General features: G+C 47.2%; 2 protein-coding genes across 3 annotated transcripts in view; both read left to right on the top strand.

Annotated features, from left to right (window-relative positions):
• The first annotated feature begins 878 nt into the window (after positions 1-878).
• Positions 879-25,494, top strand: part of ZNF576 (zinc finger protein 576) — a 204,635-nt gene continuing 180,019 nt past the window's right edge. Inside the window, exon 1 of one of the 2 annotated variants that reach the window (XM_057492621.1) lies at positions 879-884. The gene's annotated coding sequence lies outside the window, so the exon portion shown is untranslated. The remainder of the gene's footprint in view (positions 885-25,494) is intronic. The other variant, XM_057492623.1, reaches the window with a different exon arrangement.
• LOC130680895 (zinc finger protein 541-like) lies at positions 17,417-22,822 on the top strand. The gene is made up of 3 exons (XM_057492619.1): positions 17,417-17,793; positions 20,397-20,640; positions 22,504-22,822. The coding sequence occupies exons 1-3, from the start codon at positions 17,487-17,489 to the stop codon at positions 22,649-22,651; spliced, it is 699 nt and encodes a 232-aa protein (XP_057348602.1). The 5' UTR covers positions 17,417-17,486; the 3' UTR covers positions 22,652-22,822.

Below are 25,494 nucleotides of genomic sequence, written 5' to 3'. Positions count from 1 at the left end.
GGTGGCCTCTGACCCCACCTCCGAGGATGTTCAGCTGCTCAGAACCACAAAGCAAAACAAAGGGGCGCGGAGGGAAGGGGCCGCCGTGCCTTCCAATCACGGCTGGCTGCGGGGCCAGAGCCAGCCCTCCCGCGGCTGCTCGCCCCGTTCTCCGCTGGCCACGGACCAAGGCCCGGGCAGCCCCCGCTCCCTTGTCTCCCCGCGGCCGCCCGTGACAGGAGCCGGGGAAGCAGCCGAAGGGCAGCCAGGGATGGGAAAACCAGACGGCTCCATCCCGCCTCCCTCCTCCTCCATTCCTCCCTCCGGGAGCCCGCGGCCTGGCCGCCCTCCGCAGGGGCCTGGGGAGGCCGCGGGCCCGGCTCGTCCGGGCTCACCCCAGGGAAAGGGTTGCCTTTGTCTAAAGGTCACCACCCGAGCGCGGTGCCCGGGCTGGGCCTGGTACCTCCCATTCCCAGGCCGAGGGGGCGGAGATGGGGGGCCGCCCCAAGTCTCGGGAGGTGACAGGGGTAAGGCTCACCTCCCTCCTTTTACCCCCACTCTCCCCCCGCGTAACGGCCCCCTCCGGGAGTGGCCAGCAACCGGGGGAGGGGGCTCAACTCCTTTCAGTGCTGGGGAGTGGGGGACCAAGTCAGCTCCTTATATTGTTTAGGGGCGGTGGGGAGGGGAGACCCAGGGGCCTCCTTCCGCATCCATCCCAGCCCAGCCAGCCCGAGGCCCCGTTTCTCCCCGGCACCCCCTGGAAGGATTTGGGGAGGGGCGAGAAGGGGAGATGAAGGCTCGCCGCCTCCGGCCGGGAAATCACCATCCTCGGCCCCACTGCCCTCTTCTCCACCGAAAGGCGGGGAGCACGGCCAGGGGAGGGGTCCCCGATCGTGGGGGGGTCTCCCGCCCCACCCCCGTGGAACGTTAGGTCTCGTTTTTCCGCCGCTCCATTGTATCCCCGGCAGCCGGCGGGAGGACCGGGGAGGCCCCAGGCGCCGGGTTTGGGCAGGGGAGCAGGGGTGGGGTGTCCCCGCAGGATCGGGGCGGCGGTGGTGGTGGGAGAGACGCGGGAGGTGGGGGGCTGCCGGGGGTGGTGGGCGCCGAGCGAAAAAGGAGGCAGCGGTCGCTGCGCTCCGGTTGGGGGGCTGAGTGTGTGAGTGTTGGGGGGGGTTCGGCCCCGGCTCCGGCCCCCACACACACACCCTCGCTTTTGCGCCCTGTCACAGCCCCGACTCGCAGGTAGAGAGAGTTAAGAGAGTTAAAGAGAAATTGCTACATTGTGAGAAACTCACCCTGATGTTCGAGCAGCCGTCGGCGCGGCGTCTCCGAGACGGCCCCGCACGGGCTGCAGAGGGAGGACCCAGAAGGCGCATAGCGGCCACTCGGCAGCCTCCGCCAGGCCCCGCCGGGGCCCCGGGCCGCGGCCCGGCCGCCCCGGACCCGCGCCCTCCCCGGGGAGGACCCCTCGGGTTTGGGGGAAAAAAATTGTTTTTTTTAATTAAATGCAAAAGAAAAAAAACCATAAACCTTGCAGGGTTTGTGTTCCGCGCCCCCCTTCCGCCACCGCCGCCTCCTCCTCCTCCCTCCGCCCTCGCCGGGGGGACGGGCTTGGGAGAAGCCCCGCCCCGCGCGCCGCTCCTGCCCCAGTCCCGGGGCTTTGGGGGAGCGCCTTACAGGCTCCGGCGCGGTCCGCCGGCTACGTGGAGCGGTGCTGCGGCTTGTGAAGGGGGCGAAAGGGCTTCACGTTCTCGGACCCCGGGCGCCAGGCCCTGCAGGGGAGGGGGCGCCATGCGCCCCGGGCGCGGCCCTGACGCAGGGGATGGTCGCCGGGCGGGAGGACGTCCCCAGGGCGAGCGCCGAAGGTTCGAAAAGGTAGACGGAGGCGAGGATGGAGAAGAGGGGAGGCTTCGCAGGTGGGACACCGAAGGAGCCGGAGTACGAGCCAAGAGGGTGAAAGGTGGTGTGGGCCTTGGGGCCACCGGCCCGGACACCCAACGTGGTTTGATCACTCACCCGAGCCTGTCTTTGCCAAGCAGCGACGGCCCCAGAGAGGGCGCCGGGGACGGGGGCCTTTCTGCCTCCCGACGCTTCTCGGGCCGCGCTGTTGGGATTCCCAGAAGCCTTGATCCCAGCGTGAGAAGCACTGTCCCAACCTATGGAGAAGATCAGGTGGTCCGCCTGCAGGCGGGGCAGTGGTGGGAGGCACAGAAGACGAAGGGCGCAGCTTCACCCAGCGATGTCCCAGGGAGAATGTTGTGAGCATGTGACTCCCAAGACAGGTCAGCCACAGCAGGGATTCCCAAACCTGGCTGCACACCATGATCACTTTTAAACAAAACAGCACTGGGGTCACATACCTGCTCACTTTGGTCGTAAGTGTTTGGGCATGAGACCTGGCTGGTGGGCCCCAGGACAGCACACTGGCCAGCACACGATTCCATCTGGGGTTGCTTGTGTGCGATCTGGTTACACCAAGAGGAGAAGCTTTGCCAGGTGGTGAGTTTGACACCCTTAACAGATTCTCCTTCTTTGCAATTACATATAATGAGCCCCTGTGACAGCTCTAATCGTTACCGGGTAAGGTGAGATATATGGAGGACAGTTAGGGAAATCTTAATTTGGGCTGTTTGATCAAATATTTGATAAAAATCACGGATGAGGATAGAAATTTAATACACAGAAATCGGTTACATTCCTATATACTAACAATGAACTAGCAGAAAGAAAAATTGGGAAAACACTTGCATTCACAATTGCATCAAAAAGAATAAATACCCAGCAAGGAAGTGAAAGACCTAAACCCTGAAAACTGCAAGACACTCTTAAGAGAAATTAAAGAGGACACTAATAAATGGAAATTCATCCCATGCTCTTGGCTAGGAAGAATTAATATTGCCAAAATGGCCATTCTGCCTAAAGCAATCTACAGATTTAATGCAATCCCTGTCAAAATACCAACAGCATTGTTAAACTAACTGGAACAAATAGTTCTAAAATTCATATGGAACCACAAAAGACCCGGAACAGCCAAAGCAAACCTGAGAAGGAATAAAGCAGGGGGGATCTCGCTTCCCAAGTTCAAGCACTACTACAAAGCTGCAGTAATCAAGACAATTTGGTACTGGCACTAGAACAGATCCATAGACCAGTGGAGAAGAATAGGGAGTCCAGATATTAACCCAAGCATACATGGTCAAATAAAGGAACCACGGACATACAATAGACAGCCTCTTCAACAGGTGGTGTTGGCAAAAGTGGACAGCTACACGTAAGAGAATGAAAATGGATTACTGTCTAACTCCATACACAAAAGTAAACTCGAAATGGATCAAAGACCTGAATGTAAGTCATGAAACCATAAAACTCTAAGAAGACAATATAGGCAAAACTATCTTGAATATAAACATGTGCAACTTCTTCATGAACATATCTCCTTGGGGAAGGGAAACAAAAGCCAAAATGGACAAGTGGGACTATATCAATAAAAACCTTCTGTACAGCAAAGGACACCACAATTAGAAAAAAAGGCATCCTACAGTATGGGAGAATATATTCATAAATGACATATCCAATAAGGGGTTAACATCCAAAATATACAAAGAGCTCATGTACCTCAACAAACAAAAAGCAAATAATCCAATTACAAAAATGGGCAGAGGAGCTGAACACAGTCCAAAGAATAAATTCAGATGGCTAACAGGCACATGAAAAGATGCTCCACATCGCTAATCACAGAAATGCAAGTTAAAAACCACAGTGAAATATCCCCTCACACCAGATGGGATGGCCAACATCTGAAAGACAAACAATAACAAATGTTGGAGAAGATGTGGAGTAAGGGGAATCCTCCTACACTGCTGGTGGGAAATGTAAACTAGTTCAACCATTTTGGAAAGCAGTATGGAGATTCCTCAAAAAGTCAAAGTAGAAATAACATTTGACCCAGGAATGCCACTGTTAGGAATTAACCCTAAGAATTTACGAGCCCAGTTTCAAAAAGACATATGCACCATTATGTTTATCGCAGCACTAGTTACAATAGCCAAGAAATGGAAGGAACCTAAGTGTCCATCAGTAGCTGAATGGATAAAGAAGATGTGGAACATATACACAATGGAATATTATTCAGCCTTAAGAATAAAACAAATCTTACCATTTGCAGCAACATGGATGGAGATAGAGGGTTTTATGCTCAGTGAAATAAGCCAGGTGGAGAAAGACAAGTATCAAATGATTACACTCATCTGTGGAATATAAGAACAAAGGAAAAACTGAAGGAACAAAACAGGAGGAGACTCACAGAATCCAAGAATGGACTAACAATTATCAAAGGGAAAGGGACTGGTGAGGATAGGTGGTAAGGGGAAAAAGGAGAAAAAGGGGCATTATGATAAGCACACATAATGTAGGGGGGTCATGGGGAAGGCAGTATAGCACAGAGAAACCAAGTAGTAGTGACTCTAGCATCTTACTATGCTGATGGACAGTGACTGTATAGGGGTATGTGGTGGGGACTTGATAATGGGGGGAGTCTAGTAACATAAGGTTGTTCAAGTAATTGTACATTCATGATACCAAAAAAAGAACTATCCTCTGACACCCTATCCTCATTCCTTTTTTTTTTTTTAAGTATAACCATATTATATTCATAAGGTATTGGTCTGTCCCCCACTAGAGGTATGCTGTGGAGTACCAGAGCCACTAGCTATATGTGGCTAGTCTGAATTGAGATGTCCTGTGAATGTAAATATACACCAGATTTTAAAGAATCCAAAGTAAGTAAATTATCTCATTAAAATTTTTGTATTGATTAAATGTTGAAATAACATTGCAGGTTGAATTGTTTATTAAAGTTGATTTCACCTTTTTCTGTAACCTTTGTTGTAAAAAATGATTACTAGGAAATGTAAAATTGTGTCTGACACTTGGGGCTTGTATTTCTTTTGGACGGTGATGTTCTGGAATATAAACTAAGGCAGGAACGTTTGTCTGACTCAGACACTGCTGTACCTCAGAAGAGAACAAAAACTGAGTAAGCAATATTTGCTGAATTAAGGAATCCAAAAGTAGAATGCCACTCCTTCTTTTTGTTGTCTACCCCAGGGATCCATTTTGAAAAAATAACAAAACTTTGAAGCATAATTTCCATAAAAGTCACCCATTTTAAGTGTATAATCCAACAATTTTTAGTGAATTCACCAGACTGTCCAACCATCAACTTCCCTTTTAGAATATTTGCATCACCCCAATCGGATCCCCTCATGCTCCTTTTACAGTCCATCCCCATCCCATCCCATCCCAAGGCAACCACTGTGCATTGTCTCCGCAGATTTCCTGTGTTGGATTTCTAAGGAATGAATCTCTATGTCCTTGACCAGACCGGGCCATTGCTCTTCCCGGTTTCTGTCTGTCCCTCAACGCTGCTCAGCACAGGCCCAGACCCACACATGGCTCAGGGTTTGCTCAAGGGAAGACGGGTGAGCTCGCGCCCCGCCCCCTTAGGGGTTCTCCAGCTCCGCGCTTCCCAAGGCCCCGAAGGGCAGGCCTGGGGGCTCGTGGTCCGCTGCCGCCTCCTGAAGAGCACGTGGGGCTGCCTCGCTGAGCCCCACAGCCCTGCGGGAGGGGCGCCTACTCCCCAAGCCCTCCTCGCGGGGACAGCAGCTCCAAGCGGCCCGCACTGGCGCGAGCTCCGCATCAGCGCGTTCCAGGGCGTCCCCCGGCAGCTCCTAACCCTGCTCTGCCTCCTCCCGACCAACCGCCGCCGGGCGCCTAACCGCGCTGAGCCCCGCCCCGCCGGAGGCCCCGCCCGGGCCCCGCCCCTCGGCGTTGGGCGAAAAGCCGCCGAGGCGCCCCGCCGAGCCGCACGCGCGGGGAGTCTGGGCGTCGCAAGGTGCGCGCGAGGATGCTCCGGGCCGGGCAATGCGGCCGCGGCCGCTGCCGCGCACGCGTGTCCGCGTCGCGGCTGAGCTCAAAAGATGCCCCGGGGGCAGGCCCGGCTGCGCGAGCGTGCCCGGCCGGCGGGCAGCGCTGTGGAGACCGGGGGACGCTGGGAGACCCGCGAGGCCCGGCGCGCGACCCCCGGAAGCGGGTAAAACCCGGTTGCTGCCGTCCCGGCCGCCTCTCTTCCTATCCCCATTCCTGCTCCTTCGTCATTTTCAGCCTCTTACCCCTTTAGAATCTATTCTAATTTGTTGATACTTTGCTTTTTGAGGGGGCTTATCTCCGTTTCGAAGGGCGCAGGGGGCGCCGTGGGCGCCCCTCACCCCGCGTCACGGACGCACTGTCTGCCCTCCCAACGGCTCTGGGCCTCGCTGCACCCCGCAGCCCCTTCTCCCTTGGAGAAGACTCCGCGGCCGCTGGCCACTGCACCCCTTTTCTTACCTACGCCGCCCCCCCCCAGGCCCCAACTGCCCCCTCGCAGCTCTCCAGCTCGTACCTGGGGCCCTGCCTGACCTCCGCCCTTTCTGCATCTTGGCCTTGGATTCGCCGCCCCCCCACTTCCAGGTTCGTTCTGCTAAAAATTCTCTTTCCTCCTGAAGAGTCCTCCTCACCTTGGGGACCCAGGTTTCTTTGTTTTTAGGATCTTCCAGCAAAAACAAAAATCTCTTCTCTATTTCTTGACTACGCCCCTCCCCCTCCTTTTAGGAATTTAGAGCAAAAAATATCTTTCTTTCTTCACAGATTTTTTTTTTCTATCCAGGATCGCTTTCCAGCAAAAATCCTTCCTTTCCATCAAGGATTTTTTGGTATATCTTTCCAACTCATTAACAAACCATTCATTCCCAGTTTCTCTCTCATCTGGTATTTGTTTTCCCAACCCTCTTCCCCAACTCTGCAACAAAAATCTCTCTTGATCACCAGTTCTACCCCAGTTAGGCTTGTCCCAGCAAAATCCCCCAGGTCCCTCCCCAGAGAGGGGAGATAGGAAAGGAGGAAAAAACTTTTTCTTAACAACAAAACCCTTTTTCCCACCTAGATCTCTCCCTTTTGCTATTGCTTCCTTTCTTCTAAAAGGTGCCATCTCCTCCAATTTCTCACCAGTGTCCTTGCTTCCTTGGGGACCCAAGTTCTGAATTGTCCCCTTCCTTTCCAGCACCTGCTCTTCAGGACAAAAGAAGTTGGACGAATCCTGAATTGACCACCTGGCGTTCCAGGAGGCAATACCCAGTGGTCTGACCGTTGCTGTCCCTGTGGGTCCTGACCTGGGCCCTCCTGTTCCCTGGAGAATCCCTCACTTGCTCTTCCGGTGAGTTTCTGCCCTTTGCACTTGTCTAAAGAAAGTTACCTCTTCAGTGGATTCCTTTCTTTCTCGGAAGTGTTTCTAATTTACTGTCCAAAAGTCTCTGTAGCAGTGGCGAGATCATTACAAAATTGCTGTTTGGGGAATCAGATAAGGAAAGGGGTTATTTATTGTGCATGTTGACCTCTCTGGAGGAATGCAGACATTTATAGATTGGCTTATGTTTCATTGTTTATTGCAAAAATGCCTTTTCCTTCTCTAGCCCAGGCTAGCAACTTAAGATACCTACAGGCCCTGAGTGTGATCAGCCAGACTGCACCCTAAGCGACGCCAGTCAATGCAAATCGCCACATAGAAATGCCAGGACAGTGTTGCAAGAACTTAACTTTTTTAAAGTATCGTTGATATACAATCTTATGTTGGTTTCAAATGTACATCACAGTGATTCAGCAGTCCCTGAGACCACCTAACATTGTGACTGCAAATTAGTGGGCCCCTTTATTCCCCTACACACCCCCGCCACCCCCCAACACCACCACCACACTGGCTCCATCCCCTCCTCCTTGGTAACCACTAGTCACCCGTCAGTGTCCATGAGTGTCCTGCTGTTTTGTTCCTTCTGTTTTACTTTGCAGAACCTAATTTTTTTTTTTTTTTTTGGTGAGGAGACCAGAACACCGTCTCTGTGTGAAACCTTTTGCTCTTTAAAAATGCTGCCAATGAATTTAAGAAATATTTGAAGACAGTGTAGGCCCCTCACAGAACATGTCTGCTGGCCGCCAGTTTCGAATTTTTGGTTTAGGGTTTCTTTCTGTGTCAGACACACTTACATAGATACATATCCCCCTGTGCACATGCGTATGTGCAGGACTTGTTCTCTTTAGGGCTGAAGTTCTCAAACTTCTTGAGCTTAGGACTTGTCTACACTTAAAAATTATGGAAGACCCCAAAGAGGCGTTCTGCCTGTGAACTATATCTGGTGATATTTGCTGCATTACAGGTTTAAACTAATAAACTTTAACAATATTTATTAATTCATTTTTTGTTTGTATCATAATCTACAATTACGTGAGGAACATTATGTTTACTAGGGTCCCCCCTTCACCAAGTCCCCCCCACAAACCCCATTACAGTCACTGTCCATCAGTGTAGTAAGATGCTGTAGAGTCACTACTTGTCTTCTCTGTGTTGCACAGCCCTCCCCCCACATTATACAAGGTAATCTTAGTGGCCCCTTTCTTCCCTCCCCCTCAACCCCTCATCCCTTCCTTCCCACCCATCCTCCGCAGTCCTTTTCCCTTTGGTAATTTCCCAGTTCCCTTCTTGGGTTCTGTGATTCTTCTGCTGTTTTGTTCCTTCAGTTTTTGCTTTGTTCTTATACTCCACGTATGAGTGAAATCATTTGGTACTTGTCTTTCTCTGCCTGGCTTATTTCACTGAGCATAATACCCTCTAGCTCCATCCATGTTTTTGCAAATGATAGGATTTGTTTTCTTCTTATGGCTGAATAATATTCCATTGTGTATATGTACCACATGTTCTTCATGCATTCGTCTATTGATTCACGCACTTAGGTTGCTTCCATTTCTTCGCTATTGTAAATCCTGCTGCAATAAACATAGGGGTGCTTATGTTCTTTTCATACTGTGCTCCTGCATTCTTAGGGGAAGTTGCTAGGAGTGGACAGGCCCATGTTTTTTAACAATGTTAGAAGTGGGGAAACCAGGAAAAGCTTTCATATGTTATAAGCTGCAGGTCTGTCCTTTCATGCAGCTCCCCACAGCCTGCTGTTACTCAAACATGATCACGTCCTCCCTACAACACCGATGCAGAGGGAAAAAATAGGGTGACACTTGGGTTAAAAAAGGCTGATGGTCCAGCAGGTTGGGGCTTTTTAGAGAGGAAGAGAGGTGTAACATTGGAATCCTCTCACTCTTCAGTGAAATGGCTGCTGAGAGCCTTCTTTGATCAGAGTTCTGTGCCAGCCAAGATTTTAAGAGAAATATACACACATAAAGCAGAGTCACAGCCACCTAGAACTTAGAGTCTGGAGAAAATTGAAGAACCTGAAAGATAAATTCTGAGTCCATTTGGGATTAGTGTTAAATGCATTATGAGACAAGTGTTTGTTGGAGTTCAGAGGAAGATAACCTTGGACTGTGTTATGTTAACAGTATTCTCTAGGTCGAGGGGGCATTTAGGCCTGATTTTGAAGGGTTCACTTGGCAAAACTGACTAAAGAGATTTTGTTTAAAGGAAACCACACAAATCAGGATTTTGAATTCAGATGCTTCTAGAGGCCTGGCAGGGCATATAAATGAGAGGGTGAGTGGGTGTGAGAGAACAGGGAGTGGTGGGGACAGTTGCAAACTGACAGGGGCATGCTCTATCTAAAGCAGGTACAGCTTTTTAGCTCCAGCCACTTGTTACTTTGCAGGAATGTGGACTGAGTGTTGACAAATCCTCAGATTTTTTTCCCCCAGAATTTTAAATATAAGTTGGAAGCCTTACTTAATGTAAAGTCTCTTAATCTGCAGTGTCCAATGTGGTAGGCATTAGCCACTTGTATCTATATAAATTTAAACTGAATTAAAATAAAATAAATAGTCCCTCAGTGTACCAGCTGCATTTCTAGGTGTTCCTTAGCTCTGTGGCTCGTGGCTGTCATTAGTGCAGATTTAGAACATTTCTATAAGCAGAGAAAGTTCTTCTGGAGAGTAATATGCTATCCAAAAGAACTCTGACAGATTTTTCAATTTGATAACCAGTAGAAAATATTTAAATTTACTGCAGGCTAAATGAAACATCTTTGTAGACCAGGTAAACATTCAGATTTTTCCCTCCCTTCCTTCAAACAATGCCACAGTAAACGTTATTTATCTCGTGTGGCATGCTGCTGTCTAGAACCATATGGGAGGTTCCCCCCCCCAACAAAAGGTAGCATTTCACAGACTTCTTTCTCTTCCTACCCCCACCAGTCATGGAGTGATGACCCTGTTTTAAAAGAAAAAAATTGAAATTGCATTGGGTCCCCAGTGTTGACTTAAATTTTTTTTTAAACAAGGCAAAAATGTTGATGAAAGTAGGCTTATATTCCTACAGCTTACAGTTCTTGTGTTATACAGTTCTCTCTGCTATAAAAGCATGCAGTTAAACACAAGCCAAGCAACCGAGCCAATGTAATTCAAAATACAAACATGCTATTTTGCTGAAATTTCAATGTAATTCAAAATACAAACATGCTATTTTGCTGAAATTTAGCTGTTTCCTTGAAACAACTACTTTCCTGACTGCCACGCTGAGCCCTTCTGCATTTAGCAGACCCTGTGATGTCTCAATTCTACCATCCTTTCTCAGTTTGAACTACAGTAAAACCTCCATTTGTACCAGGATGCCTGTTGGCTTTTAACTGAGCCAAAGGCATTACAATGAGCTAAATCCACCTCTAGCTTCTTCTCATTAGCCTGTGGCAGTAAAAATAGTCCTTGTTGGCCTTAGTGCCATTGTAAACATACCCTAGGCATTGAAACCAACTGGTAGCACTTGGTTATAGAGTGTTAATCCAGTCATCTAGATACACTGATTTTTTTCTTTTAGGTAATTCTTAAAATGAAAACACATATAAATTCTTGGAAAGAGTATCTGGACCCTTGGGGATGTCTACAAGGATCCAGGGCACCACAGACCCTGCCCCACAGGGACATGGAAGGTGCTGACACTTGATGAATTGAATTTGTGTGATGACAGAACCCAAGTAAATTCAATATTGGCTGAGGGGGGCTTGCTTTACTTTGTGGAAAACCACGGCCTTTGGACTTTGGGCTTGCTTGCCCGAGGTTGTAACCAGACCGGTGTGTTCTATGGACTTTGGGAGTATGCTGGAAAGCAGGTGATTCAAGCGTTGGGGGATTCCAGAGACAGTCTGTCTCCCACCCTGGCCCCACCCAGCACCTCTTGTGTTTTCTAGTTTAACGGGTACACAATGTGGTCTGCTGTTTATTTGATAAGGAATCAGTATTGTGTGGTGGATAAGCACACAGCTCTAAAGTCAAATTATCTGGGTTTAAGATCTGGCTCAACTACTTGTTAAGTACATGACTTTGGACACATTACTTGTCCTCTTAGAGTCCCTTTCCTTCTCTGTAAAATGGAAGTAATAATAGAACCAGCCTCTGGGTAGTGAGGAGTGAATGAATGAATGCATGTAAAGCAGTTGGTATAATCCATGAGAAGGAGAAAATGCTTAATATCTTATTTTACAAAATACTACTTTATATTTTATCAGCTTGTTTTATTACTGGAAGATGAATAAAGCTGGGTTCTTTGCTCCTTGGAGGACTGAAAACAGCTTCCAGCAGCACTGTCGGAAACTTGAGAATTGGCAGGGAAAATCATTTTGCCTCTGAATATAAACTAATACAGTTCACACACACCCTTTTCTCTGCAGTTTAGAAACCTAGGAAGTTCTGATAATGCCAGTGTGTCCCAGTCTCCTTTGGTGGCCAAACCTGAATTCACATGTTGCTCTTTACAGTCTATTTATTCTGCTTTCCTCTGAGTCATCCTAGGTATTGATGCAGAATGCAGGTGCTGCCCTGGACCCCCTGGGGATTATTTAAAACACGGTGTATGCATTATGCACCTTTCTAAATCCTTCATTTTGTGAATTCTGGAACTCAGTCAGGTCCCAGAGCTGTGGTCTAGGTCTATGGACCTGTATTCAACTTTGAATTTGAGCTCCCTCGGTGGGCTACACGCGCAGACACACAGGGAGATGCACAATGTGAAACGCAAGTGTTGAGGACACAGCCGTTCCGTTACATCTCAACACAAAAAGTTTTTAAACAGTACACGCTGATATGGCCTGGAGTCCAGGCCCAACTCCTGGTATCCTAGCGTCCACCAGATTTGTTATCAGTGAGTCAGTGCATGTTTTTTAAGTGTGTAGGTGTGGATAGAATTATTCATAAAAGCCAAAATGGAAACAATCCAGATGCCCATCAATAGATTAATAGAGGCAGAAAATGTGGTCTCTACAGACAATGCAATGTTTCCTGGTCATAAAAATGAAGTAATGGTACATGCCGTGAAATGTGCATTAACCCAGAAAAATGCCATGCTTACTGGTAAAAGAAGCCAGACATAAAAGGCCACATCTTGTTTGATTCCGTTTGTATGAAATGGATGACCCTGTGAATGGACCATCCTTTGCATGCGTCGTAACATTTTGTTGAGAAACTGGACATGTTGAACATTCCAACATGGTGACTCTGGGAGTCGGATTTTCCCTCTACCCCAGGGCTGCTTGTTGCTCTTCCTCGTGGTTGTAACTGTGTTTAGGGACTTTTCTAGACTATTTCTTTGGACTGTTCTTTGTCACATTCTGTCAGTGAAGCCTCTTTCCATTATATAAAAAAAATTTTTTATTAAGTTATTATTGATATATACTCTTATGAGGGTTTCACGTGAAAAAAGTGTGGTTACTACATTCACCCATATTATCAAGTCCCCCCCACACCCCATTGCAGTCACTGTCCATCAGTGTAATAAGATGCCACAGAGTCACTGTTTGCCTTCTCTGTGCTACACTGGTTTCCCTGTGATCCCCCACACCATGTGTACTAAGCATAATACCCCTCAGTCCCCTTCTCCCTCCCTCCCCACCTGCCCTCCCCACCCCTACCCTCTGGTAACATCTAGTCCCTACTTGGAGTCTGTGAGTCTGCTGCTATTTTGTTCCTTCAGTTTTGCTTCGTTGTTATACTTCACAAATGAGGGAAATCATTTGGCACTTGTCTTTCTCCACCTGGCTTATTTCACTGAGCATAATGTCCTCCAGCTCCATCCATGTTGTTATAAATGGTAGGATTTGTTTTCTTCTTATGGATGAATAATATTCCATTGTGTATGTGTACCACATCTTCTTTATCCATTCATCTACTGATGGACACTTAGGTTGCTTCCATGTCATGGCTATTGTAAAAAGTGCTGCGATAAACACAGGGGTGCATATGTGTTTTTGAGTCTGAGAAATTGTATTCTTTGGGTAAATTCCAAGGAGTGGGATTCCCAGGTCAAATGGTGTTTCTAGTTTTAGTTTTTTGAAGAACCTCCATATTGCTTCCACGATGGTTGAGCCAGTTTACATTCCCACCAGCAGTGTAGGAGGGTTCCCTTTCTCTGCATCCTCGCCAGCATTTGTTGTTCCTAGTCTTTTCTATGTTGGCCATCCTAACTAGTGTGAGGTTTTACTCACTGTGTCACTGTGGTTTTACTTTGCATTTCCCTGATAATTAGCAATGTGGAACATCTTTTCATGTGTCTGTTGGCCATGTGAATTTCTTCTTTGGAGAAGTGTCTGTTCACATCCTCTGCCTATTTTTTAATGCAGTTATTTGCTTTTTGGGTGTTGAGGTGTGTGAATTCTTTATATTTTTTGGATGTTAACCCCTTGTCAGATATGTCATTTACAGATAAATTCTCCCATACTGTAGGATGCCTTTTTGTTCTGCTGATGATGTCCTTTGCTGTACAGAAACTTTTTAGCATGATGTAGTCCCATGCATTTGTTTTTTATTTTGTTTCCTTTGCCCGAGGAGATGCGTTCAGGAAAAAGTTGCTCATGTTTATATTCAAGAGATTTTTGCCTATGCTTTCTTCTAAGAGTTTTATGGTTTCATGACTTACATTCAGGTCTTTGATCCATTTTGAGTTTTCTTTTGTGTATGGGGTTAGACAATAATAAGTTTCATTCTCTTGCACATAGATGTCCAGTTTTGCCAACACCAATTGTTGAAGAGGCTGTCATTTCTCCATTGTATATCCATGGCTTCTTTATCATATATTAACTGTCCATATATGCTTGAGTTTGTATCAGGGCTCTCTAGTCTGTTCCACTGGTCTATGGGTCTGTTCTTGTGCCTGTACCAAATTCTCTTGATTACTGTGGCTTGTAGTAGAGCTTGACGTCGGGGAGTGTAATCCCCCCGACTTCATTCTTCCTTCTCAGGATTGCTTTGGCTATTCGGGGTCTTTTGTGGTTCCATATGAATTTTAGAACTACTTGCCCTAGTTGCTTTAGTGTTTTCAACAAATGCCATCCCCATGGCTACTCTACTTGCTGCCTGAGTTCTAGGTTAGGCAAAGTCAAAGCAAGACCTTTGTGTTAGCTTTTCAAGAGCCATCCAGGTCAAGAGAGACATCAGTTCTTTGATTCTTTGAGAACAAGATTGTCTCTGCTCCCTCCTACACCAGGAGGCCCCAGGTGGAACTGGGTGCTGTCTTCAGACTGCTGTGGAGCTGGGGAGTGGGATGGGGCAAGGGGAAGTTACGGTGTCACAGGCTTCTCCTACCAGGTTTCATTCACCATTTTCTTGATCGGAGTTCACTTGGTTATTATAAACCATTGACTTTTTTCCAGAGTTCTGATAAATTTTTTCTCAGTGGGGGCACAGGGAGGAAGTTTTTAAATTACAAATTCAATCTTTTTACTTGATACAAATCTACTCAGGTAGTCTGTGTCCCCTTGAGTCAGTTTGGGTAATTTGTATCTTTCTAGAAATTTGTCCATTTCAATCCAAGTTTCCTAATTTGTTGGCATGTAATTGTTTGTAGTATTCCTTTATAATCCTTTTTGTTTTTGTAGGGTCATTAGTGATATCCCCTCTTTAATTTCTGATTTTAGAAATTTGAGTCTTTTTTTTTCCCTCTTTTTCTTTTCTTGAGATAAATCCTACTAGTTTAGATGCTACATAGTTTATTCCTTTCCTTTTGGTAGTTACACTTAAGATTCCTTTAGAGTTTATACTTAAAATATAAAATCAATCATTGTCACTTTCTTTTTCCCAAATGATTCAGAAACCTGTGAACTCTTAAGCCTTGACTGAGAAAAGTCTGCATTGCTCCTTAAATACAGATGTTGCTGCGTGTTGAGTTCTGGGCTGGCTCCCACCTTTCCTTTGTCTGCTGATGGTATTATTCCACACCGTCCAGCGTTATTTCTGTTGAGAAGTTCGTCACCAGGCTAGTCATCTTCCCTTTGTAAATCATCTGCCGCTTCTTATTGGTAGCTTTTAGGGTGTCCTCTTTGTCTTTAGTGTTCGGCAGTTCTGCTGCATGTCAGGGAGTGAATTCATTTTTATTCTGCTCTGGCCTTGAAATGATTGGTTGTTATTAACCCCATGTCTTCAAGAATCAGATCTTTAAGCCTGGCATCATGTGCTTCTGCAGTCCTGGGAGTTCCTCCATTATCTCTTTAGTATTCTGTCCTCTTGTAGTGTCTCCTCTTTCCTCATTTCCCTATTAGACATAGGCCTGAGACTTTTGCATCTGCTTCTCATGTTTCCTCAATTTCTCATTCATATTTTCCATGTCTTTATCTCTCTGTGCTGAATTTGGGGGGGAGTTCCTCAGATTGCTCTGCTGATTAATTATTCCTCTTTAGCACTGTTTAATCTGCTCTTTAACCTGCCAGTGAATTTTTATTTAAATACGTTTCATTTCTAGGAATTCCAATTGCTTCTTTGAAAAGATATTTGTTCTTGTCTCATACTGACTTTTTCTTTTCTTGTGCTGGGTTTTCTTTTTTTTGTTTTTTTTTTTGTTCTCATTAATCTACAATTACATAAACAACATTATGTTTACTAGGGTCTCCCCTTCACCAAGTCTCCCCCACAAACCCCATTACAGTCACTGTCGATCAGCATAGTAAGATGTTGTAGAATCACTACTTGTCTTCTCTGTGTTGCACAGCCCTCCCCATTCCTCCCACACACACTATACATGCTAATCGTAATACCCCTTTTCTTTTTCCCCTCCCTTCCCTCCCATTCTCCCCAGTCTCTTTCCCTGTGGTAACTGTTAGTTCATTCGTGGGTTCTGTGATTCTGCTGCTGTTTTGTTCCTTCAGGTTTTCTTTGTTCTTATACTCCACATACGAGTGAAATCATTTGGTACTTGTCTTTCTCTGCCTGGCTTATTTCACTGAGCATAAGACCCTCTAGCTCCATCCATGTTGTTGCAAGTGGTAGGATTTGTTTTCTTCTTATGGCTGAATAATATTCCATTGTGTATGTGTACCACATCTTCTTTATCCATTCATCTACTGATGGACACTTAGGTTGCTTCCATTTCTTGTCTCTTGTAAATAGTGCTGCGATAAACATAGGGGTGCATCTGTCTTTTTCAAACTGGGCTTTGTGCTGGGTTTTCTCATCTTTCATTGTCCTGTTTTAATTTTTATTTTTTTATTTTAGTTCTTGGAGTGCTTCTCTAGGCTTGTGTGCAAAATTTCTCTTTCATTTCTTTAGCTGTCCTGTGGATGTCATGGCTCTTCTGGGGTCCCAGGTCTCCATTTCCTGTGAGCTCAAGGTCCTGTTCCTTTTTCCTTATGTCTATTTTGACCCCAGGTACCAGCCTCCAAGGTAATGTTCTGTAATAGAAATTTAATATAAGGCATATATAATTTAGAATTTTCTAGGAGCCACATTGAAAAGTAGAGGCAGACAAAATTAATTTTAATAACATTTAACCCACTATATCTAAAGATATCTAAATTACCACTATAACATGTAATAATGTAAAACATTACAGATACATTCTTTCTTTTGATTTGCATTAAATCTTCTAAATCGACTGTGTATTTTATACTCACAGTGTGTCTCAACTTGGGCCTTCCACAGTTCAAGCGCTTCAGAGCCACATATGCCTTGTGGCTGCCATATTGGGCGACAGCTCCCAGTCCTGTATCTGAGTCTGATTTTCCCTTAAGGCAGACCCGAGCTTGTACCTCCTAGTTGTCTTTGAGTTTTTGCATTTTTCGTGGCAACTTGGGGGTTTACCTGTCTCTTGAGCTTGGCTATGTATTAAAAATTATCTTTTGTCATATTTGTATGTGTTCATTGCTGGAGAAGAAGGTCGGTTCAGTCCATGAAGTTGCTGGAAATCTTTTAATTTATTCCCAACAACCACCTTATGATGGAGGAACTCTTAGGCCCAACTTACAGAAGAGAAAATACGCTTGTGGAGCTTAAGTGAATTACCTGTGTTCACATGGCTGTTAAATGGCAGAGAACAGACCCAGATACAGGTCTGTTTGAAGTCCAAGTCCATGCTCTATATGCTCCATGGCCATCTCATAATTTTGATTCCTCCTTGTTTGTTTTCAGGAATTAGAAACCATCGAGGGAATCTCTCCTCCCCGATTCCCTGCAAGCCTTGCTCGTCTGGAGAGTAGCTCTTGGCCAAGATTTGGCAGCAGAGAGCCATGGACCAGAACAGCGCAGGGGAGGAGGGTGCCCTTCCATCCGAGATACACCTCCCTTCATTTTCTGAGAGTCAAGGACTCAACTGCAGCAATGCCCTCAACCAGGATCTGGGTCCCAGCTCCCGAGACCTGCTCTATGCTGGCCTGAGTGGTTTGGACATGGACCCCAGCCTCCCAGCACCCAATGTGCCCAGCACGGTGCTGGAGGACAACTTAGATGCTTTCTCCCTGTACTCTGGGGAGGACCGTGACTCCGTGAAGCTGCTGGAGAAGTATGCAGACCCGGCATCTCAGGCTTCTTTACAGGGTGAGGCTGTCCACCTGGGTCCCAGGGCCTGGTGGGCTGTGTGAAATTGCCTGGGCTAGCTACATGTTGATTCTATGTGGATTGGTTAAGGAAACTTTCCTTTTCTGTGGGTGAATGGGGAAGGACAGTCACCTTTTGGTTTTCTGCTTGGGCATTGTTCCCAGTTTGCTAGTCAAGGAAACTGAAATACCGATCCTAGGAAATAATGCTGAGAAATTTGGATGTTTGGAGATATCCTAATCTTGTGTGTGGGGTGGGCAGACCTTTGAGTTGGTGAGAGACTTTCCTGCCCTTGCCACATCTCAGAGGCTCTTCTCATGTTTGCAGAATGAGCTAGGATCCTGTCCACTTGCTTCTTGGTTGTCTCACCTTCCTAAGGGTCAGTGTCTTCATCTGCAAAGTGGGGGATGATAATACGCACTCTGCTTTCCCCAGAGTAACAGCAGTCAGAAGCAAAAGAAGAAATGAATGTAAAAGCCCCTCATAGATTATAAAGCACTGGACTGTGCGCAGATTTTTATCGATATTGTTAGAGTTAATGCCAGCAGTCCATTGATTTAGTTCTAAGTCTTCTCTTCAGCAAACAGAGAACTAAGACAGTAATTAGAGACCTTGCTTGTCTCCTTTTGCTTTGCCTTCAGGCTTCCCACACAAGATAAATTCAGTTTTTGTTTTAGCCCTCTTCATGATATCCTTAGGTAAGATGCTTAGGTGGGTTGATCGAGTGAGAGTCACACCACGTGCGTGGAAAGCCACATCTGGAGTGGCCCTGCAAACCAGATATTACTGCTGGTTGGGATAAGCGGCTCACGAAGCCCCCTGAAGACTTGCTAAAATGAAAAACATCTGAGGCCCCCACTCCACACAAGGTGCAGAGCCCCCGTGTTGGAACAGTGGCTAAATATAAATTCCTAGAATCGGGACATCTGTGGTGCCACCCTGGGCACTGGACAGGCCTGTGGGTACAGTAATTGGGGTTCTCAACCCCGTCCACAGAAATTAACATGAAAATGCCAGTGTTAAAACGTGTGCACATATCAGAGAAGATAAGTAGTGATTCTACAGGATCTTAGTACACTGGTGGACAGTGACTGTAATGGGGGTTGTGGGGGGGACTTGGTGAAGGGGGGAGCCTAGTAAACATAATGTTCCTCATGTAATTTTAGATTGATGATATAAAAAAAAAAAAACGTGTGCACATGTGTGCATTTTGCTGGCCAGAGAAACTGCAGCTTTCACCAGATTTTCATACGGATCCATGCACCCCACTGAAAAATGTTACAATCATTAACCTAGTTCAACATTTCCAAATTCATTTTAAATTGCATTTTTTAACCTTATTAAAAAAATCCACTGAACATTAAGTTTTAACTCTGTTTTTTTAATACATGACTTAAATTCATAAATGCATATACTTATATTAATTTTAATTTTTAAGTTAGAAAAGTAATGCATATTTATTTAAGAAAACCTAGAAAATGAAGAAGAGTAACAAGAAAAATCCCCACCATGGCTCCCACACATAGATTTTTTAAAACATGGGTGAAGTCACTCAGAAAGACATGGTTTTGCAGAAATTAAGTGGACATTTCTATTTGAAAATTTTAAACCTTAGTATATTTGCTTTCATATATAAAGGTAGAATATTCAGTTATCGTTGTAATGATTATTCCATTGTATTGGTTGGCCATATTCTTGCTGGTTAGACTGTTACAGTGTTTCTGTGACCAACTTCTTACATATGTGTTTTCTTTTGGATTAGTTCTTTGAACATATTCCTACCAGTGGGTTTGTCCATCAGAGAATGTACACAGTTTGAGAGTGCTTATAACACTGCCTCCTGGGAAGGTCAAGGGCTTTCTGGGCCAGTGACTCGTTTGCCTCTTTGTCAGGGTCCTTGCTAATTTTTTGAAACAACATTTTGTTTTCTAGTTTAATTAAATTGCTTTAATGAGCATTTTAAAAGTAACTCAGCAAGGCTGGGGACTTGCCCCGGAAGGAGTCCTGTTTTTGCTCATTTAAACTGTTGGAATCATTTGACCACTGGGGACAGTGATTTCTCATATGAAGAGAATGTAGATCAGGCAGGTTAAGTAACAGAAGGCAGTGGCCAGAGGCAGATTGGGACGAGAGACCGGGCCTGGAGGCCCAGCCCGGGCTCCTTCCTGCTGGGTCTCTCTGCTGGGTCTCAGGCTCAGAGGCTGAGCGCTCTGGCTCCTAAAGCTGAGCCCCCTCCACTCCCCACAAGCTGGCCTGTTGGATTCTTGGATCCCACCTCTGCAGAGTTTCAGATAAATGGTGTCATAAAGCCCCTGCCGCCACAGCACCCTAGTCTTTAGAAGCCTTCCAGGCCACAACTGTCCTGAGTGTGGCCTCTGACTGGGCGCCGTCCTGCAGCGTGGCCTGGCCAGGGTCCTTACTCTCCCCACTCCCCAGTCTAGGCCTTGTTTTCCCTGTGGGTAAAGGTGCTGGAGATGGAGAAAGGGTTTCCGGGCCTCTCTTCCCGTGTCTGCTGTGGTTCTAAGAGTCGGGGAGTGCTTCAGCCGTGCTCTTGGATGTCCCCAGGTGTCTCTAACCTGGGCTTTCTCCTTCTGTTTGTTTAGACCTGAGGCTGGGCAAGCTTCAGGTCCCTAAAGAGGTTGACGAAGGAGGCAGGGCCACCTCCGGGAGCGCAGGGAAAGAAGAGCAGCATCACACTTCGCCTCAGCAGCTGCTTCTGGATTGCAGCGTCTGCGGGAAGGTTTTCAGCAGCACCAGCTCTCGGAGCAAGCACTACCTGACGCACAGTCAGGAACGGAAACACGTTTGCGGAATCTGCAGCAAGGCCTTTAAGCGCCGGGACCACCTGTATGTAGGAGTCTGGTCACCAACATCTGTGCAGGGGCCTGGGGTGGGGGGGCATGTTCCTAGGTCATTCTCATCAACTCCCAGATGAGCCCGACACACCCTGTCGGTGTTGGGTCCCTGTGACTCATGCTTAGACGAGAACTCCGTGTCTGGGGACAGGTCTGGCACTGCCCTGAAGAGGTCACCCTTCTAAGCCCCCAAAGTCTGCCAATGAGAAAATCACTGCCTTTATTTGCAGATGGGACCTCCTGAGGCAATGCTGTCATGGAGGGAATCGGGTTAACTTTATAGAGAAATATTTGGAAACAGTGGTAGTTGCCTGAGGAGAACCAGCCCATGTTTATATGAGGAACATGTACCTGGACTCCACAGGGCATGAGAGACTCTTGTCTTTTTTAACTCCTTATTATTATTTTTAACTCTTGATTTTAAAAAGAAAGCCCATTAAAAGAGTCTGGAGCAGAATTCCTTTTGTTCTTAATGTCTGGTAAATGATAAGCTTTTCCTGTTAGTGAGGAAGGACAGACAGACTTCCTCAAACCAAGAGACTGGCAAGTGGGAGACAACAGTCCATTGCTTTTTTGTTGTTGTTGTTATCATTAATCTACAATTACATGAAGAACATTGTTTCCTAGGCTCCCCCCTTCACCAAGTCCCCCCCACAAACCCCATTACAGTCACTGTCCATCAGCATAGTAAGATGTTGTAGAATGACTACTTGTCTTCTCTGTGCTGTACAGCACTCCCCATGCCCCCCCACATTATACATGCTAATCGTAATGCCCCCTTTCTTCCCCTGCCACCCCCTTATCCATACCATTTGCAACAACATGGATGGAGCTAAAGTCCATTGCATTTTATATGGTCCTGGCCTTCCCACAGGGCTTTGACTGACCCACCTTCCGACTCATCCTCTCGCCAAGCCCCCCAGGGAAAGGCCGCGATTTGCTCGTGTCACAGACCAGTTAACAGGGGAGCTGGAGATTGGGTCTCTCCCACTCTCCTCCGATGGAGGCCGGGGCTGACCTTCAGGGAAGGGCTTTGTCATTTATCAGACACGTCCTGTGTGCAGTATTATTAGGACTGTCCAGACTAGGGCTGCTTGGAGTGCAGAGGGTGATTTTCTCATCTGTTTATTGTTATTAATGTAGATATGAGTATGACATAATCATTGTGCATATTTGTATTCATTTATATTATAGGAGGCACATTTGGCTGTTTTCTAGAAAGTTCTGGTTGCGCATCTGTAAATTGTATTTTTTCCTGTGGGGGTTTTCAGGCAGCTGTCTCCTTATAGGAATTCTATGGTAGGGGAAGGACTCCTTTGATAAAGGCAGGATCCTCCCAAAATTAGCTTTTCTTCAAATGTATTCTGTAAAACTTTGGTTCTTAAGGGCGCAAAGAGGGGCTATTTCAAAAAACAGTTCTGTGGGCAACTATGTTTCAGAGACATGGCAGGTTAAGCAGATGACCCTCTATCTACCTACCTGCTATGTGGCTGTTACATTTGCTCCCCTGAACCTCCAAGAAGCACACGGTGCTCTGTCGGGACTGATTTGCCAGCTGAGCCCATGTCCTCGGGGAGCCACTCTGGAGGGCTGGTGTTCCTGGGGAACCCATTCTGGGGAACTCTGGCCTGGCTTCTGTTGATTTTTCTGTCAGATAAGGGGTTTGCTTAACGGTGAGGGAGAGGGGCACCCCTTCCAGATGCTTAGACCGTAGCTGGGGGCAGAGTACAGGCTCTGAACTGTGGTTCTGAGCTCCACTGCCCCTTGGGAGCACTGTGGGGGGAGTCAGGCTTGGGACCCTGCAGTGGGAGACTGAGCCCCAGTGACCTCTGACTCCCTTCTCGTGTGACTCCAGGACTAGGCACATGCTCACCCACCAGAAGACCAAGCCCTTTGCGTGCAGGGAGCAGGGCTACAGCAAGAGCTACTGTGATGACCGCTCTCTGCGTCAGCACTATGAGGTCCAGCACGGCTTGTGCATCCTGAAGGAGGCCCCCCCTTAGGAAGAAGCCTGTGGGGACTCCTCTCCTGTCCACGAGGTGGCCAGCCAGCCTGCTGCGGATGGCCTGCGGTCCCTGGTGCCTCCAGAAGCCAGGTCCCCAGGCCCCCTTTTGCCCAACCGAGAGCCCCTGCACTCTATTGTAAGCAGCATGGTCCACCAGGAGATCTCTTCTCTCGGCCCAGTCCTGGCCAGGCCCTCAGATGACGGGGAAGGGAAAAACACAGCCTGTCCCTCCCCAGCCCCACTGGGGCCCTACCCCTGCACCCCAGCGGCCCCAGGGACCCTGGGCACTGATGTTCCCGAGGAGTGTCATCCCCTGTGGAAGGAGCCCGCCACTGGGTTCACAGCCATTCACTCCAGGGTAGCAGAGGATGGTGGTCCACACCCAGCTGAGTTGGAGCGGCCACCCCAGCAACTGCCCACCCTGGAGAGCTGGCAGGAGGCTGGGCCTTCAGTGGAGCCCCCACAGGACTCAAAGCCCAAGCTGACGATATCCAACAGGATCCAGGTACCTGACTATGCTGTGAGATGAGAGTCTCACTCATCACTTGTTTCCAAATTTGAGTTGTCCAGGCATTTTACTTAGTGCCTGTGCATATTCAGAGCCAGTTTTACAGAGGGGAAGTGAAGGTTCAGAGAGATCGTGGCCCCCCACCAACCTCCCCCACAGAAAGCCAGGATGAAGGCTTTGCAGAGTCGCTGGGACGCCCCGTGTCACCTTTCCTCACTGAGTTTTTTCTGCTTGCTTTCCTCTTGCCCTTCTCTTCCTTCTGGGTTTGCCCCTCAAATTCTCCAGAGGATATAAAGGTAGAGTTCCTTCCCCCTCAGTATTCCTGCATGAGATGCCATCTCTGGCTGTGGGGCAAGGGTGCCCACATGTGTCAGCACTTGTGCAGCATTAGCCTGGTTCCTTCCCAGGTGGTGGCCACGAGGACCTGGGCGCCAAGCGGTTAGCTGCTTCTCTTTGCGACATGCTGAGGTCAAGCACCCAAAAGCTGCATCCTTTTTTTTTTAAAACAGCTTTAATATTCGTGTGCCATCTAACCATTTTAAGTCACACCATCTGGTGACTTTTAGTATACTCAAGAAGGTTGTGCACCATTACCACTTTTTCCAGAACATTTTCATCATCCCAGAAATTAACCCCACACCCTTAGTTGTCCCCCCAGGTCTCCCTATAACCTCCCAACCCCTGGCACCATGAATCTACCTCTGTCTCTATGGATTTGCCTACTCTGGACATCTCATACAATTGAAATCATACACCGTGGCCTTTCATGTCTGCCTTCTTCCACTCAGCATAATGTTTTCAAAGTTCATGTTGTAGCATATGCCAGGCTTCGCTCCTTTTTATGGCTGAGTAATACTCCATTGTGTGGATACATCACATTTTGGTTATTTATTCATCAGTTGATCGCCATTTGGGTTGTTTCCACTTGGCCATCGTGAATAGTGCTTCTGTGAGCATTTGTACAAGTTTTTGTGGGGACATACATTTTCATTTCTCTCGGAAATTACGTAGGAGTGGAATTATTAGTTCATGGGGTAGCTCTGTGTTTAACCATCTGAGAAGCTGCCAGGCTTTTCCAAAGCAGTTGTGCCATTTCACATCCCCATCCTCGGGGGATGAGGGCTTCGATTTCTCCACAGTCTCATCAGCACTTGCTATTGTCCAATTTTTTTTTAACCATAGCCATTCTAGTGGATGTGAGGTGCTACCTCATCATGGTCTGACTCACGAGGCTGTAACGGCTGGTGGTGCTGAGCATCTTTTCATGTGCTTATCGGCCATTCATGTCTTCGGTTTGGTGTCTGTTCATATCCTTTGCGCATTTTTGAACTGGGTTATTTGAGTTTTGTTGAGCTGTAAGAGTTCTTTATGTGTTGTACATACAAGGCCCTTATGAGATGTATAATGTGTAATGACTTTCTCCCATTCTGTGGGATCTTACTTTCTTGATGGTGTCCCTTGATGCAGGGAAGTTTTAAGTTTTGATAAGTCCAGTTTGTTCTCTTTCTGTGTCATCCAAGAAAGCATTGCCTAATCCAAGGTCACGGAGTCACACCTGTGTTTTCTTCTTGGCACTTTGTAGTTTTAGTCCTTGCATATGCCTCATTTTTGATATGTTGGCTCAAATGTATTTTCATCTTCAGGATGGGAATACCTACCGGCTCCCCGATCCAGTGAAGGAGGAGAGCATGGCAGCAGGCAGATGGTAAGTTCAGAAGCCCCTCCCTGCTGGGCCTGGGGGCTCAACCCTTCGGGAGTCCTCTGGGGGCTTTTATGTGCTGGCCTTGGGCAAGTGAGCTCTGGATGCTTCAGCCCTGAAGAGGTACATGCCAGGCCATGAAGGAATGGGGTATCGTCTCCATTTCTGGGGATTCATCAAGAGTTGTCAGTGGATCAGACTTAAAAGCAAAAAAAGAAAAAAAGGGTGGAGTCCCCTTCTCCCATTCTTCCCCCCTGCCGTGTCTGTACACAGCAACCAGCAAAATGGAGACCCTGCAGACTGGGCAGAGCCAAGGAGCAGGTATGTCTGCAAGAATTGCATCCAGATGTTTTATACAGAGAAAGGACTGACCAGCCATATTTGTTTTCACAGTGACAAGTGGCTGTCAGCTCGAAGGAAGCAGGACCAGCAGGTGAAGGTGCGCGTGCAGTAGGTTCTGTGTTCGCAGGGTGCTCACAGGCTTTGGGGGAGGGAGTCAGTGGCTGGGTGTCATTGTCTCAGGATGGAGGCGTCCTCCTGGGGAAGCCTGGGCAGGGACCAGGAGTCAGGCTGCGCTGCTCCCGGGGGGCAGGCCGGCGCTTGAGCCTGGAGCGTCCCCTCTGCCGCCTGCCTA

Source organism: Manis pentadactyla, chromosome 15 (assembly GCF_030020395.1).
Source record: "Manis pentadactyla isolate mManPen7 chromosome 15, mManPen7.hap1, whole genome shotgun sequence".
NCBI lineage: Eukaryota > Metazoa > Chordata > Mammalia > Pholidota > Manidae > Manis > Manis pentadactyla.
The sequence above is the reverse complement of the archived record's forward strand: the minus strand, read 5'-3'. Positions and strand labels throughout refer to the sequence as shown.